This window comes from Sycon ciliatum, chromosome 2 (assembly GCF_964019385.1).
Source record: "Sycon ciliatum chromosome 2, ocSycCili1.1, whole genome shotgun sequence".
Lineage (NCBI taxonomy): Eukaryota > Metazoa > Porifera > Calcarea > Leucosolenida > Sycettidae > Sycon > Sycon ciliatum.
Genome location: NC_088644.1, coordinates 22,562,366 through 22,579,589, shown reverse-complemented (window position 1 = coordinate 22,579,589; position 17,224 = coordinate 22,562,366). Strand labels below are relative to the sequence as shown.

At 47.7% G+C, this 17,224-nt stretch overlaps 2 protein-coding genes across 4 annotated transcripts in view; one reads left to right on the top strand and one right to left on the bottom strand.

The window, feature by feature from the left end:
• The first annotated feature begins 245 nt into the window (after window positions 1–245).
• On the top strand, window positions 246–15,481 carry LOC135809249 (uncharacterized). Of its 2 annotated transcripts, XM_065322549.1 has the most exons (16): window positions 246–335; window positions 653–723; window positions 2,134–2,287; window positions 2,718–2,780; window positions 3,903–3,998; window positions 5,457–5,582; window positions 9,120–9,278; window positions 9,712–9,813; window positions 10,257–10,343; window positions 10,913–11,008; window positions 12,067–12,159; window positions 12,627–12,758; window positions 13,146–13,253; window positions 13,735–13,869; window positions 14,409–14,522; window positions 15,039–15,481. In XM_065322549.1, exons 2-16 carry the CDS (start codon window positions 706–708, stop codon window positions 15,191–15,193), a joined length of 1,638 nt encoding a protein of 545 aa, XP_065178621.1. In that variant the 5' UTR covers window positions 246–335; window positions 653–705; the 3' UTR covers window positions 15,194–15,481. The 2 variants fall into 2 exon arrangements, with proteins under 2 accessions (XP_065178621.1, XP_065178620.1); XM_065322548.1 differs by lacking the exon at window positions 246–335 and having other exon boundaries at window positions 353–723.
• A 216-nt stretch (window positions 15,482–15,697) lies between these two features.
• The window catches only part of LOC135809250 (NAD-dependent protein deacetylase Sirt6-like), an 11,444-nt gene continuing 9,917 nt past the window's right edge, over window positions 15,698–17,224 (bottom strand). Inside the window, exons 8-9 of one of the 2 annotated variants that reach the window (XR_010552180.1) lie at window positions 16,538–17,009; window positions 15,698–15,871 (exon numbers count right to left, since the gene is read on the bottom strand). Coding sequence is in view for 1 of the 2 variants with exons in the window: in XM_065322550.1 (XP_065178622.1) it covers window positions 16,644–17,009 (366 nt within the window). In the remaining variant the exon portion in view is untranslated. Of the gene's footprint in view, window positions 17,010–17,224 lie in introns of both variants that reach the window. The other variant, XM_065322550.1, reaches the window with a different exon arrangement.

Below are 17,224 nucleotides of genomic sequence, written 5' to 3'. Positions count from 1 at the left end.
TGGCTAGCTGTGCAAAGAAAGCATTCTTGTGCGCATCGGAATCTCGTGACTACAGAACGAGTGTCATACTCGGAGACAGGCATGCGGAACGGCATTCCTTACCTAACCCTAAGGCTAAGTCCTTGCATTGGCCTGACTCGGTGAGCGACATTCGGATAAGTGGCAGGCAACACTGGAGACAACACTCAACAGCGTCGACTATGCCACTAGCTAGCGGCACTGAGTCTGTCTAGGCGTTTTCCAAGTAAGACTAAGAGCTTCCGCATTCTAGATCTACGTGTGGATGCGTTGTGGGCCCGAACTGGAGCCAGTGGAGGCATTTTCGAATCTCCGGCGTAAGAAAAGGATACTGGCTATACATTGTACATGACATTTCATACTCATAGCCTCGGAGAAATTTGTTTGTGTCTACGTCTTTGTATCCTAGGATCTATCTTTTTCAAGACCCGCTACCCGCTCACTGCAAGTCTGCATTGGAAGCCTGCACATGTAGACATAGCTAGACCTGGGTCCTAGCGGCTTACGAGCGGTTTTATTTAGGCCTTTCTCGGGAGTCTTGGATTTGAGTGCGCGAGCTACTTTTGCATCACGATCCGGGATTTCAACGGCCTGCGTATACTGCACTGCACTGTACTGCTTATCTGATTTTTAGTCTGAGGTGCATGCATTCAGCATCCTGGATTAGCAGACGTACATGTATACGTCATGGAGGAGATGGGAGAGGTATGTACGTACGGATACTGACTGACTAGCTACTACTGTACTGCCTGTAGTGTTTATGATGTTGTGGATCATAGTATTAGTACTATTAGTAGTTTGTACTGAGGTCTGACTGCATGTAAAGGGGTGGGGAGTTAATCTGTTATGTATTAGTACTATTAGTAGTTTGTACTGAGGTCTGACTGCATGTAAAGGGGTGGGGAGTTAATCTGTTATGTATTAGTACTGAGGTGTCACTGAGTGTCACTGTGCATGGGCGGGAGTTGCAATGCAATTGCATCCATCATGAATACTGCTGTGGGTATAGAAATCCGGTGGAATGACCGGGGCTGCCGGCGCCCTTACTTGCTTAGCGCGTACACGCACTGTAACACTGCAAAAATGAACCAGCAGTGCTCACGGCTGCAAGGTCAGCGCCCCGAGTGCCGCTCGACTCCTCAACGGATTTCAATGCCCGTAACAGTACAATGTACTTTATTGCATGACGGTACATACATGTACATGACTGTAAGCATCTGTACAGACCACAGTGAAATTCTCCCAGGCTGCGTGAACAAGCTAGCAGTGCCATGCTCTGGTTCTTGGTCAACACACTCACACCGATCCTACAGCTGTATAGCGCAGTATTATGTACTTCGAAGTAGAATCCACCGATGCAGTATTCATGATGGCAGGCTTCCATGGCCAGCAGCAGCATGCCCACCAATGTATACTGCAGAACCTACACTCAATCCCCAGACAACCGTAGCTGCTTCCACCTTCTGAGGTCTCATTAGCGGAGCTTAGAGTGCCGGACTGAATCGCCTGAGCCGCAGACCACCAACGTCAGACTGAGTGCTCTAACTGCGAGAAGGACAAGGAGCGTAGCAGAAAGTCAGATTACTTTTGACACAAAGCCAGAAAGAGTGCATAGGGGTAGGATCTGCATAGCTTGCGCTGAGCATGTACACTGCAGTGCCCGCAATGTCTGCAAGAACTGCATCAAGAAACTAATCATGGACAGGCATGTGCAATGTATGCTGGCTCAGCTACACATGCATGCAGCTGCTGCTGCAAAAGAAGGGTCCACAGGCAGGCGGGTTTTAGAATCTTTACATCCAGCTTTCCTGTCTTCCGAGGCAGCACCCTGCCGATTAGGTGACTGGGTAGCATACACAAACAAACGAGGCTCTCTCTTACTCCACTGCTTGCTTCCAACAGGCTGTACCCTCGCCCTTAACCACTCACGAGGACAAGGATCATTGGCTTGACAAGTAGAATCCACCAATTTCTCGAGTATTATCCGGGGGGGGGGAGGGGGTGTTATCCGCCAGGGCCTACTATAGAATCGTGTCTATCCTCCCTCCCCATTAGTCAGTATCATGACTTGTCTCCCGTGTGTGCTAAACCTCTCTGGGTGATGTGCTCTAACAGAGAACACCGGCCGATGGACAGGAGACGGCCAGCGAACCAATGGAGTACTCCGTCCCACCTCAAAAGCTACAGCGAAGAGTCAGTCTTGCAGATGCAACAACCCATGGAGAGCTCGAGGACAGCTTTGATGATCGACCGAGAAGCGCACTAAGACGTAAGGCTGAGGCCGCGCACATGCAAACACATGCCTTCAGCAGGCAGTGTGTCATCTGAAGTTTCAGTAACTGCATAGAAGAGATCTGCTGTTACACATGATCTAAAACGCGACCATCTGGGGCGGCCATTTTGGGTCCAGCTCCAGTCCGAATCCCAGCATCAATGAGCCGACCACATGGTACATGTAGTACTGGATTTCACTGTCACATACACTGTACCATGTACACTTTCCACCAGGGAGTAGTAAAATTACCCCCTGCTTTCTACACTAGTACAATCACATGATGCAGAGATGATGTATAGCAGCGCTATTGTAGTATTTTTTGGGCTAGATAATTATGGTTGATGACTTGATGTGTACGAGGCTATCAAAGAATATTACACGCTGACGCCATACAGCTGTGTCTGTGCTGGTGTGTTGCATGTAGGGCGCAAGAGTCGACCGCGTACAGCGATGGGCGTTACGATTGGAGAGCCATTGACCGTACTTGGTACGAGCTTGATCAACTCTACTGTGCCATGTTGTGTCGGCATGTGTGCGTGAACGTGTGTGTGTGTGTGTGTGTGTGTGTGTGTGTGTGTGCGTCCATGTGTGTGTCCCATATGGTGCAGTGGTATGTGCAGCGATTTCCAATCGATAGGTTGCGGGTTCGATTCCCGACGATTATGGTCACACACGTCTTTCTTCTCTTTCTCAGACTCTTCCTGACTTTTCTTTCATTCTCCTGGGTGGTTACCAACAGCCAGTGCATGCCGAAGTATGTGAGTATGTGGTGTGTTGTGTGTGCGGGGAAAAAAAATGAAAAAAAGACCAAAAATAGGGATTCACTGGCCAGAAATTAGTCACTTCAAAATAGCTGTATGGTGTAGACCAGGCTGAATAGTGACGGTCAATTCTTCAGCCTTGCAAGCTGTTGAATGGTGCAATCCCAGCACAAGTTGCTAAGGCTTCTGCCATAGCATTGCTATCATCGCCTCCGGCGATGGGCGTCAAAGGTCAAAGGTGTGTGTGCGTGTGTGTGTGTGTGCGTGTCTGTGTGTGCCAGCTAATTCGATTGGTGGGTACACTTATGCCTGATTGTGTTGGGTCTGTTGCCAACAGGTTCGGCTGCTTGAAGGTGTAATGTTTTGTTGATTCCAGGGTTCATATACTTTCTACTTGAAGTATACATACCTGTTAACCATGGACTGCTTCTGGCTAGATTAACTCTTGTGTAATCAATGGTGCTAGTGAAGCTTATACCAGGTCCACACTGATTTAGGCACCCACACTAGTAGCAAGTATTACCTTCACTGGGGGTAGGGGTAACTGCAGTTGGATCCCGGGACGGATACCCTGATGCCGTCACTGATCCTTTTTCTGCACCTTGTCCTCACCCACTTACTGAGGTGTGGTGAGCCCATAAGTGGGATCATTTCCCAAGTCCACCCATAGTTTGGGGATTTCAGGGTGTGTCGGCCGTTGGGCGGTTCAATAGCCAATTGAGTCATCTTTCCAAGATTCCTTTTGAGTCTCTCTCCCCTCTCCCGGGGAGACCCACATGACCAGTTTTGGCAGTGAGCAACAAGTACAAGTGTGTGTGTGTGTTTGATTGTTTGTTTGCACATCTTAGCGGAGACAACCCCTGGACCGCAGTACGATATCAAGGATGACTTGATTCGACCAAAGTCAGCTGCTTACTCCATCAAGTCGCCGTACAAGTTCCGAGGTACCTCATTGCATGCATGCACACTTAGCCAAGCTCTGTTGACACCACTCTCAGTTTCGCCGGCTAACCTATCCCGGAATAACTTTAGTTAGGCCGATGTGCCCTGTGTCAGGACTAGCAAACACTGGGAGGTCCTGCGGGTTTTAACAAATATGCTGAACACAGAGTAGATAATGGGTGTAAAATAGTCAATGGTGATGATTCCGTGACTCCTTTACAAACATAACGAGCACATAATGCGGTCGACCGTACCGTACATGGTTGAAGCAGCTGGTGATGCCATGTAAAATGGGTCAGATGAGCGCTGCTCTAGTTTTGGAGGTTCACGAGAAAGGAGTGTTTTGCTAAAACTTGAATTTCTCCTAGCCAAATGATATCAGGGTTCTAGCCGGGGTAGGGGGCACAGCCCTCCCCCCCCCCCCCCACACACACACTCTGTTTGCGCGCCCCCTGTGAAAAAGTGTTGCCCCCCCCCTACTCATTTGTCGATTTTTGTGTTTATTCAGGCAATTCAACGGAAAATGCAGTGGATAGTCACTAAAAGAGGGGTAATAAAGGCACATTTGTCTGGGGTGAAGTCCGGGGTTTACCCCTGTACGTTGCATTTTGCATGGCAAGACAATTTTGGAAAATGGAAACATGGGATACGGGGTAACTGTTTCCTCTTCCCCCCCCCCCCTGCTATTTTTTTGACCTGGCTAGAACCCTGGATATCTACATGTATTCCTCCGATATGCATTTTAACAATATTGCTTTTTACTTTTGAGTCTAGATTTCAGACTCTGATAGACAAAACAATAATCTTTGCCGTTACCACTGCAGCCCCAAATAGCATAGCACACTAAAACATGTGCCGGAAATCAAGTTTGTTGCCTAGTAGCTGGAGTTTGACAGCCACGGTGTGGAGTTGCAAATATCATCACGGCCGTGGGCAGCACAAACAGCTTGAGTCGTGCTCCGCAGTGACCAGTGCTGGCGGGATGTTAGCAAGCACAATGTGGCACAGACGTCGTCCATGGCACCTTCTGCCTCTGCATTCGATCTTCCCAGGCAATGAATGCCATATGGAATGGATATGCACAAAACTTGGATAAGCGGCACTATACTGATCTATAAAAACTCGGATGTTGAGTCAATAGTAATATGGAAAGAGAAAAGGACCTATAAGTTACTAGTTATGACTAACTGTCCACCAAGAGATGTGTTGGAGCTAGGTGTCAGGTCGTCGAATGTCTCAATATCCTTGTCAGTTTTGTGCATTGTTGTTGCACTAGCCGACTCTCACACTACCTTGGTGGACTGTTGGTCATAACTAATAACTTACAGGTCCTTTTCTTTTTCCATATTACTGATCCGCTATACTGATCTATAGCGGCCTTTGTTCATTTTCTTGTTGTATTATAAATGGACAAAGTGTGCACACCATAGTTTCCGCTTTCGTGTATTCTTCTTCTGCAGCAAATACACATCCGGGACCAGAGAAATACGACACGTCCGGTGACATGATGTTTAAGAAGCGCAGCGAGCGGCCAAAATCAGTGGCACTGACAGCCAAGGGCACCACTGCTCCCTACCACCCACGGCGTAAGTCACCGGATCCGCGTGTTCTACTCAGTCTAGTTGTATTGATACGGACAAGAGGTAGTACTGTGCAGTCTGCCCGGCATCACACCCGCGTATTGAGCACTCTAGCAGCGGGTTTTAAGGCGCACTGCGGCCTCTGTGTGTTCATGTGCATGTACAGTCGTCCCTCTCTAATCCGGCACTTGTTTATCCGGAACCCTTGCCAACCGGCGCACTTTCTGATGAAACCGATTTTTTTCGTTCAATTCCTTCATCTTAATCCGGCACATGAATTCCGCCTCCGGCAGTGACTTTTTGAAACAAATCGCTCAAACTGCACGTAGTTTGGTTTCATAATCCGGCAGTCGTAAATCGCGTACCGTACAGGTGCACTCCTTGCCAGGCCAGGCTAGGCTTGTCCAGGAGACAACGGCAGTCAACCATACTTTCTTATTTTAGCAAGGAGTAGTGTCCTGCCAATTTTCAGGTGTGTGTGTGTGTGCGTGTGTGTGTGTGTGCGTGTGTGTGTGTGCAAGAGTACATGTGAACATGTTCTCTGTTTTACTTTATCACTTTATCACTGTGTATATTCCCGGAGAACAATTGAGAATATAAAGCCGTGCACCAAATACTTGGGTCGACACGGAAAAACCCTGCGTTTTGACGTACATATGATACATGCATGCAATTGGGTAGGGCCGGGTCGGAGGGCAGGATTTCTTAATCCAGCACACTCGTTAATCCAGTAGAAAACGCCGTAGCAAAAGGTGCCGGATTAGAGAGGGACGACTGTACTCGTATGATTACCATGGTAACCAGATGCTAGAAGACATTAGTACTGGGCTACATGTACAGATGCTAGAAGACATTAGTACTGGGCTACATGTACAGATGCTAGAAGACATTAGTACTGGGCTACATGTACAGATGCTAGAAGACATTAGTACTGGACTACATGTACAGATGCTAGAAGACATTAGTACTGGACTACATGTACAGATGTGAGCGGACAAGGTAGAAATGGAACGTTAGCTGCATGACATCATTTTGAGATACAGGCGTTTGAAGTTTGGCAAACGGTGGCATATTTTTTACCTGGGTTAGAGGGCTCTATTTGCATCAAGCGCTTGTGCCTCGCTCAGCACAGGGCTTCAAGGTCCAGCACTGAAAATTTGAAGTGAATCCGTTATGGCTGAAGGAAGATATGGCAGCTAGTTGTGCGACGGGTGGCGTATTGACGGGCGAATTTGGAGGTGACGGCGATCAGCTGATAGCCTGCTGTCAGGTGCTGAGAGCTTCTCTGATTCTGAGAGCGTTTCTGAGTCAGGTAGTAGTCGGGAGCGTCTTCCACTACGCCGAAAACGACGTGCCGATCAGCGTTTTGTTTGCTGCTGGCTTCAGCGCGGTACAAAAAGACATAGGGAACAAATGAGATGGATCTTTCGGATGCAGGCGAACGTGGTGACAGCAGTGATGATGATAACACCAATGAAGGGGAACGTTCCTGTGGATGCTGAGTTGTACTGAATGTATACGCCGAACCGACTTCAGAGCTTTGAAGCACACAGCGCAGGAGCTGAAGAAACAATAGCGTCGTGCACCACAGGGGAACGTATGCAGGGACTTAATAGCCCAGAACAACTAGCTACCTGTTGCCCAATGTATTGGATGCAAGTGGCAGACCTGCATCGTGCACTGTCTGGAAATGAGTGTTTTAAGAATTGAGATACACAGAATGGTCAAGGCTGGTGAACATGAGCTGAGTGGAAAGAAGTCAAATCGGGCCTCGGATTGCGGACTGATGTGTAACGTTACGTTAAGTACAGTTTCTCAAGTCTGTGGACTCGTCCTGCTTCGCCAATGGGCACCGTATTGGTGGTGCGTCTCCGGAATATTATTTCGATGCTGTGTGTTCAAGAGCTGTCTGTCTCCTGCCAAAATGTTACAAACTATATTACCAAGGTGCGCCGCTCAGTCGTCGGGAGCCTCAATGCATCAGAGCAGAGTCCGAGGTCGCCAACAGTATACGATGAGAGCGTGCACACATGGCTGAAGCAAGAACGCACTGGAATTACCATTTGTCCGCCAAATTCTTCTATTTTGACATGTGTGTAGTGGTATTTGATGTGTGGATTGAGTACCAGCTTCAACAGTCCTATTATTTTGCCTTGCATCACGAGTTACTCTGGAGCTGATTTTTCGGCTCCGGCTGTTTCTAGTTATGTGGTTTTGTTGCTTGGTTACACCTCAAACGAGTCGGGCCATGTGTGTGATCAGCTCATCTTTCACACTGATATACACTTGTGGAGAAATACAGGCCAAGATAATGGTTTTTTCAGTGTTTTGGTTGTACTGAAGGGTGGACTGTTTAAATCATCCCGAAACAGACGTTAAAATACTGACCGGCATCTAGAAAATGGTGAATGTAAGGCACTTCCCACCATAGTATCAGTCTGAAACTTTGGGATCTGAAAAACAGATAGTTGTAGGTGACCTTCATGCAAAAAAACAGTTTTTGCCAGACTGCAGTTAACGTTCCATTTCTACCTTGTCCGCTCACAGATGCTAGAAGACATTAGTACTGGGCTACATGTACAGATGCTAGAAGACATTAGTACTGGACTACATGTACAGATGCTAGAAGACATTAGTACTGGGCTACATGTACAGATGCTAGAAGACATTAGTACTGGGCTACATGTACAGATGCTAGAAGACATTAGTACTGGGCAGTACATGTACAGATGCTAGAAGACATTAGTACTGGGCTACATGTACAGATGCTAGAAGACATTAGTACTGGACTACATGTACAGATGCTAGAAGACATTAGTACTGGGCTACATGTAGAATGCTAGAAGACATTAGTACTGGGCTACATGTACAGATGCTAGAAGACATTAGTACTGGGCTACATGTACAGATGCTAGAAGACATTAGTACTGGGCTACATGTACAATGTAGTGAAAAGATTCACACCCAAAAGTTCGAACATCGTCAATGCACGGCTTGTAAAAGTTCTGCTTTGAATGTGGTGTACAGTGATTGCTTGCACCTCATTTCTGATTATCCCGCTTCCACCACACCAACTAAGCCGTCGAGGTGTGCGGTAATGTAACCTGGATCCACATTAACTACTGGTATGTGTCTTTTGTGTGAATCGGTGTAACTCTGAAAATCGAAATTATAAGTGATGGGTAATCTAACCAGATCTCATCGGAATATACCAGCTTGGAAAATGCGCAGCCCTACCACAGATGAGCCTGGGGAGTAAATGCAGATTTGCTGTATCCATGGAGCTTGGTTTGGCTTGCCACCAGTATCCATGCTGAGACCGTTGCAAGCAAATGTTAGTACCTACTGTACCAAAATAGTGCACTGGTCTCCCCTTACTGAATGACAGTCGTTTCAGTTTTTACAGATACGCTGGTGGCCATTAGCAAACTCTCTTCCCATTCTAGGAAGATTATCTTGACGTCATGTTGGTACCACGGCACTACCCGCATCTCCATGTGTATGACATTCGCATGCATGTGCCGCCATCCTCATTCCTCACAGATGACTATCACATTCGAGACGACCCCGGACCGGGTCACTACCGACCCAGGTACACGGACACCGGGCGTCATGCCCAGAAGTCCTCTTTTGGCATTCGCCACAAGGAGGGGATCCATGCAGGCCTTGTCAACAGGACTATACCACCGACCGACACTCATGGTGAGTCTAAGCAGCATAGCGGTAGCTTGTCGGATTTTTCAGCCAACAGAGCACGGTCTAACGCTCCACATGCGCTCTGGGCAGACCATCCGGGACAAAAAGTGGTACGACCATGGTCATACTGGTTATATCGTGTGTGACGCCCCTGATGTAATTTTGTCCGATGCTGTGTCTAACATAGCCTCCCTATCTTTGCTTCAGCGATGGGCAGGTAGCGTATCATAAGTTTTCCGGTTACCAATCGACGTTTTATGAAAACGTCGACGTCAAATTTAAAAGGAGTAGCTGCATCACTAATAATTCCACCGCGAACATTTGGAGATATTCACATACGCAAATGGTTTGTCCCCGCTAACATTTTCCCCGACGCGATAGTTGTTCCGACTTTTGGCAACAGGAATTGTTTGTGTGCACTGATGTTATGTCGACACAGGGTTCAAAACTCCTGGTCCGGACTACTGGCCGGATGACGAGGAGGGAACGGCGTACACTTTCGGCATGGCTAAGATCTATGACTACACCAGCTATGGCCAAGGCAAGTCACTAGTTGTACACATTGTTCATCAGATGTGTAGAAGCGCGGTGCATGATGCCGACCAGTTGGTGCACGGCAGTCTTGGATGGATACGGTTCACCTTGCTACTGTGAGCAATGGGCAGTGGCTCTGTGTGGAAAGTAGTACTTTGGCCCGGGAATTCCGAAGTGTTGGTCAACTCTTGAGTACTTCGACTATGGGTTTCACCATTGGAAATATGGTCCCCCACAATAATGGTGCTAGGAGATTAAGGACAGGACCATTTACAGTCGAAACCACAGGGGAACTCACCAAAAGTACTTCATATCAAGAGTACTTCTACTGTTGTAGATCGACTTACGTGCATTCTGTTTGGCTCTACTATGATGAATGCAATGTGTACTCACGGGTGGTTTCATTGTAGTAACGGCTGTGCTACGTCCTTGCCGCTCTTTTCTGCACAGGGCCGTTCCAGGAAGATATTGGGCATGGACGGATCCTGTCTCCTGGGAGAGCAACTAGCCTGGCTGGCAAACTGGGAAAGTCTTCAGGTGAGCTAGATTTAGATTGAGTATAGCTGTATTGGGAAAAGAATATGAGTTTGATAATGCCTGGGACAAGGCTAATGATGTGCCGACTGTATAAACCGACTGACGTTGATGTGTAGTGTACAGTCATGGGCCACACTGTACGACTTTTCTGTGGAATCCTGTATACGTCACAGTGGCTGCAAGCATGCCACGGCGTATTGTAGGTGCAAGTTGTCAGAAAGACTCCCATACATTTACTGAATTTATGATGCTGTGAAATTGGTGCTGTGCGAGACTCACGGTGGAGAGATGTTGTGTGAAATGATGACTTGAGTCATTACATTGAATGATCATGTTGCATGGAACAGGACGAAACAGTCCCCGGCACGCTACTGGCAAAAGCATGGTGTGCCGGTTGTACTGCGCCACAAGGCTCAATGGTTTGCGGGAGAGAACTTGGGTTGTGTGCGGCTTCAGTACAAGTAGGTTTCATGTTGGCGGAAAATCAATTGGCTGGTGTTGTGTTTTTGTTCACGAATTTAACATTGTACATCTTGCTTCTTTGCCATTTGGATAATCCTCAACAACAGAAACAGAAACACCTGGACCTGCAGAATACTATGTTCCTGACCAGATGGGATCCGGCCTAGCAACATCCCTTGCCAGCCGCCACAAGAAACTGGACAGTAAGGCAGCTATAACCAGTGTGGCTTGCATGGTGTGAAGCTACCGATCCACTGCGGCCTGGCCAATGTACTAGACGTGACAGTGAAAGCGTGAACTGGTCACAGTCGACGTATACATTGTACTGGTAATCAGTATACATTGCACTACAGCTACGCTAGGTGAAATCTAACCCAAAGCGCATGTTCTGGCACCCGTAACTTGCACGGCCCTTGACACCCTAGAAGTGCTACGAATATCGAATGCGGCTGGACATACACGTGTACAAATGCAGTGATGCAATTGAAACTGGTTCACGGTGCCAGTTTTGCACTTTGGGTTGGATTTTCGCACTACTTGAGTGTTCCTGTGTGGGGCTGTCGTTTGGGTCCAATTTCCCATGCAGTCCAGCACTACACTAGTGACATGTTGGCCGTGAAGTGTGTATCTGCGAGGATAGTTGTACCGGGTTTAGCTGCCAGTGCATGTGCGGTGCTGAATTCTGTTTGCTGCTGACTTCTCCTGAAAAGAGGATCACACTGTTAAACCGGTACAATGCATCGCCTGAATGTGTCTACCATGCTTGTATGGAGACATTCAAGAAGAAGTGAACATTCCGACACGCAGCATCTAGTCTTTGCAGCTCTACGTTAGCGCCAAGAGTACATGTACTCTTGTTAGCGCCTATAGCATAGTGCTAGGCTTGTGGCTCCCATTACTGCATTAGCGCCAATATCACCCTCACACGCAGCCAACCAAAAAGTAAGAGAATGTGTACAGTACCTGGACTGGATTCTACGTCAGTGCAGTTATTGGCTTTCAGAACTAAGGTCATGCTTTTTATTCTGCTAGTGTTGGGTGCTCTGGTAGTATCTACCTGCTGTAGTTGGAGTAGAGTGGTGCTGCTATGAAAGAGCTGTAGGCTGTCTATCCGGTAAGAGGTGACACGTGTATCCTCACTGCAGAAAACATGGAACTCCCATCGTTTTCTTCCTGTGCATTGTTTACGTGTAGTAAATGTATGTCAGTAGACCTAACTGTGTGTTTTCTTTGGTGTGTAATGAATGTTGTGCTATCGCAGACTTCGTCGGACCAGCGCCTAATGAGTACTCACCGAGGCGACTTAACATTCCTCCCTCTCATACAATGACGTACCGGGAATTCGAGCGGACCGGTAAACAAGGCAAACACATTGTGTGCACGAGCTCACATCACATCACATTCTGTTACTGCATGCCTTCTGCTTCATAATCCTATTTTTAATGTAGGCAGTGTCCGGTGCGAGGCCCTGACTGCATAATACATATCACATCATGAGCTTGTGCGCCTGCTGACATACATGATACATGTGTGCAGTAAGAGCAGCGTATCATCCATAACTGCCTGGAGAGTAGGGTTATAGGCTTATCGCCTGTGCAGCAACAGCCATGGTGTGTGGCATGTGTGCTGTGTGCTTACGTGAGACAAAAGTTTAATAGTATTGATGAGGAGCACCTGCGGCACTTTGACGTGAAAACCATGTGAGGACTGGCATGGCGACCGCTAGAATTTCAACTTTCTCCTATTCACTGTCTTGCTTCGCGGTTGTTTTACACCTGCCTAACATACACATGCCTTTGTCATCATTGTTGTGATGTTTAGATGAAGCACCGACCCCAGCTCCAGTTGAGTTTGACACCAGCGGCTTCGACCGTTTCCCCTGCGCGCCAAGCTACAGGAACGCAGAGAGATGCCGGCCAGTTTACCCTGACATCCTGCAGTATCCCGATATAGGTAAGTTGACGGCACAAGCCCGCTTTTACAAGTAAAGCACAGGTGACTGAGCATGCAAGGCAATGCAGGCAATGCAGGCAATGCAGGCCATGCAGGCAAGGCAATGCAGGCCAGCTACACACAATGCAGGCGTAATAGTCTACAAACTGCAGAATACTGTAAAACCACCAGAAAATTTGATGTGATATCATCAGCAGGGTTCTTCTAGGCAGGGGGGGGGGGGGGGGCAGGCCCCCCTCCCCCTACTCTGTTTGCAACCCCCCCCCCTCCCCCTGTGAAAAAGTGCCGGCGTTACCAAACATTTTCTGGTTGCACAGTATGTAACTCTCCGAGATAAATGTCCCTAATACTTGCAATGCCCGGCATGTCATTTTGTTGGTGGTTCAGGCAATGTCATGGACAACCCTTCACCGAATAAGCATGGACGGATACGTGACTTCTCCATCAATGACCAGCCATCATATTCCATGGCTTGGAGACACCGTCCAAGGAGAAGTGAGTTCTGTTTTGATCAACACAAGGCAGCGATAAGACTGTGCACCTGTGAATTCCACGAGTCTATGTACTAGTACATGATTGGTTACAGTCCTCAGTGCCTTGCTGCGGTACTCAGTACCAGTGAAGCATACATGACTCATGCTAACGTCACGGAAAAGTGGTGTACACACCTATTATTGTCACTACACTTCAGTTGAGTATGGTGTGAGAAAGCATTTCACCGTCTTGTCTACGGGTAGAGCCCTCTGGCATGGATGTTTCTCATGGACAGCCGGAGCCAAGTAAAAGCTTCGGATAGCGTGCACTTACATCAACAGTGGATGGTTTGCATTTACCGTTGTGACCTTTACTGGCATATGCTACATAATTGACGACGGTCGGATAGGTTTACACTCTAATCCCATGGTGTCACACTATGTACCTGGTGTAACTGTTATCAGTGCCTGACTCCTTGCTGTTGATTGCCACCTCCACTCAGACACAGTACCTGCACCAAATGCCCATGGATACGAGCACACAACACCTGTACAGCCACACAGGGCCAGGGCAGCGCAGTACAGCATGGGGAAAACCCTCCGCATGCCCAGCAATCGCCGTGGATATGCACCCAGAGGTGAGCTGCACGACTGATTGACTAGAGTGAGACCATGCAGTGCACTGCATTGGTAGCACACACTCAGCACACTTCTCATACGTAGAAACATGTACTGCTGTGGACATTGAAATCCGTTGAAGTCAAGCGGCCAGGGGGCGTTGACCCTGCAGCCGCAAGCACTGCCGACCCATTTTTATAGTGTGTATGCGTGAACTACAGTGCATGTATGTGCTAAAAGCAGTAAGGCCTCGGTCTAGATTTCAATGTCCACGACAGTACCAGCATGTGCAACATCTAGCACAACATTTTCATGTACGTGCGCCCTACCTGTGCCAATCCAGGGTTGATTATGAGCCCATGCAGCAGCAGCAGCAGCAGCAGCAGCTGTTTCTTAGGGAGTCGGTTACACATGATTTACAGGTGCTGCACCACTACTGCAGTGATCATGCAGTTCTATGAGACCCAAGTCCACACAAGCACAGCACATGCATTAGACATGGGTCCGGGTAGTTAGAACTTAGACTGAGCTTCTTCTGCACTGTGTCTGCTTCTGACAGGAACAAATGAAGACGGTCCCGGACCGGATGTCTATGAAGTCAGCGACGACTACTTGAGGCCAGACCCCGTATCAAAGAGCTTTGGTGCCAAACACAAACACCTCGAGAATACAAGTGAGTACATATACCGGCAGTTCTGCATGCGCCTGACATAGCCTGATCAGGCGACGAGTAGGTGCCTAGCTAAGTAGCTTGCCTGTACGGGGGCCTGACGACCTGGTGCTCCTCAGATAGGCATGGGTGTAGTGCGGAGAATAGTATTCGGAGTATAAATGTAGAACAAGGTGACATGATTTGTGGGATAAACTGTACGGGTAGGTGTAGACTGTTAGTGTGAAGTTATGGAGATGTTCTGTGATGTGGAGATGTAGAGTGATGTGGAGATGTTCTGTGATGTGGAGATGTAGAGATGTGAAGCGGAGCAGTGTGGCATAGAGTGCTAGTGTAGAGTTTGTTGTGGAGTGCTGTGGAAGTACATCAGCGTGAACTATCACTTGCTACTACAGTATCGTACTGGATGGTCCTTGTCTGAAGATTCATTATAGTGAGCCATGTCACGCAATATAGAAACCCCGGTACTCCTCCATGTGTGCTACTCGTACTGTTCTGTGTTGTGTTTCTTGCATGCAGCACAACAGCGCAGTGTACCAGGACCCAAGTACAGCCTAGACATAGGCACAACACGCACAGGCGCCAACAAGGGCAGGTCAGCCAGCTTCAAGGGCCGCCAGAGCAACTACATGTTCCAGATGCGAGAGCCACGTGCAGTCAGCGCCATTGCATAAGGCAGCAGCGTGCATACACTGGCACAACACTCTCCTTTATCCTTTATTGAACCAACATATTATACGTGTAGGAATTCACAAACTCCGCATAGACGGCTTGATGCTCAAAGGAAGCAATGCTTGTTCTACGATCATAGATCACACCACTTTAGTGACTTTAAAACAAAACATAGAATTAATTTAATACTTTGAAGTAGAATGCCACACTAGTACTAAGTTTCTTTCAGCTGTTAGTGACTACAAGTCAGTGGTTAGGTAGGATGTTTGCTAAACTATTTTTCCCATTCAGCAGCAGCAGCAAGAGAAGCAATTCTCGGACTCCACACAAAACTATTCTAATCACACCTCCAAGCAAGGGAGCAGTGATGTCATTTTACTACTCCTGGCCTCCAAAACGGTGGTTAGGCTATTATATGATGCTTGCAAGGACAGGCGTTTTGCCTAGTCAGCAGCAGCAACAAGAGCACAAGACCTATTCTTCACATCCCATCCATCCTCCTACCTATCCATGATATATCCTGTACAGAGGGGGAATTAAAACAGACATGTTACTACTCACTGTGGATGATTGCAACAGAAGTTTGCCCACTCAACAGCAATTCTAGACTTCCACAGACTTCTTGCCCCTTTCTCTTCACATCCCACATGGGACACACTAGCTTGTCTGCAGTTCCGACACTATAGTTAAAAAGGAGGACAGACAAGCAACAAAGTCTCCAAAACAAACGAACAGACAAAACAGAAAGAATTTCAAAGAAACCGTACCAAAAAACCCTAATCGCTTGAGCGAACCATGGGGCATCTCTATCTATCCTCCTGGGTGTTGAAAATTGAAATACACACATACACAGCAGAAATAAAATTAGGTTGCGTCCTGTTCAAACAGTGTGACTGAGCCCTAAGAAAAACCTTAACAAGTTCTAGTAACGTGCAAGTGTGAAGAATAGAACTGTGGCCCAGTACCCAGTGTGGGGACAATGACTTCTCCTATGACTAGATACTCTCTCCGCAAATAAAGCAGCCTGCTAGATATATAATAGTTAAAAGTGACAATACTCTACAATGTGAAAAAGAGGTTGATGTGACTCTCTCAGCACTCAGTGATTATGCAATGGAAGAATATACTACGCTGCACTGCCTCAGGTCATAAGAACAAAGTGATGCTCTCCTCCTCTCCTCTGATCGTGACGGGTCAAGTGGAATAATCCTCTGCAAATCTCGGATAAGTATCAGACATGACGGCACAGTGCCTAGGAGCACATAGCCTAACCACCGGCAGTCTGTCTACAGTCTGTCTACGTGCGATATTGTTGGAGTCCAGCACCAACCGACACTGACACTAACCTTTCATTATGGTGTATTGAACAGTTCCTAACTTCCTATGCAACACAGGTCACGGACGTAGCGATGTAGACTCGGAATGCTTCACAGCATGCCGTCCCAGGATGCCTCAGGACGGATCATTGTGTCTATTTGCCGTGCTAGCATTGTCATGCGGTTCAAATTTGTGGGAAGTGTCAGCGTCCGTCCCCGGTTGTGCACATGTACTGGCAGAACCTACAGCACTACTAGCCCCACCACTACCAGCAGTCGTGCCACCGGCAGTAACAGTAGCTGTGCGCGGAGAATCCAAGTGTGCCGCTGTTGCCTCTGCTGGTGTAGCTTCTAATGTAGTCTGACACGGTTCTGCTTTCAACATGGCACCTGCACCACAGCCACTGCCACCATCAGCATCGATGGCAAGGCCCAGGAACTCCATTACATGCGACATAATGTCGTCGACGCGGGCATGGATGATGAGCGTTGCCTTCTTGTCCTGCATGTAAAAGAAACGGAGAAAGGAAAAAGAAAGAAAGAAAATGCTTGGCTAAGTTTCCCCTTACTAGTACCACAGCCTACATGTACATGTACATGTGTGCCATATAGTGTGCCTTAAATGGTTTCTCCATGACTGGCGCATGGCGGATATTTCGCCAGGACAACGACCGAAAACGGGCGGAAAATGTCCGATGTCCGACCGTTATTTCATGC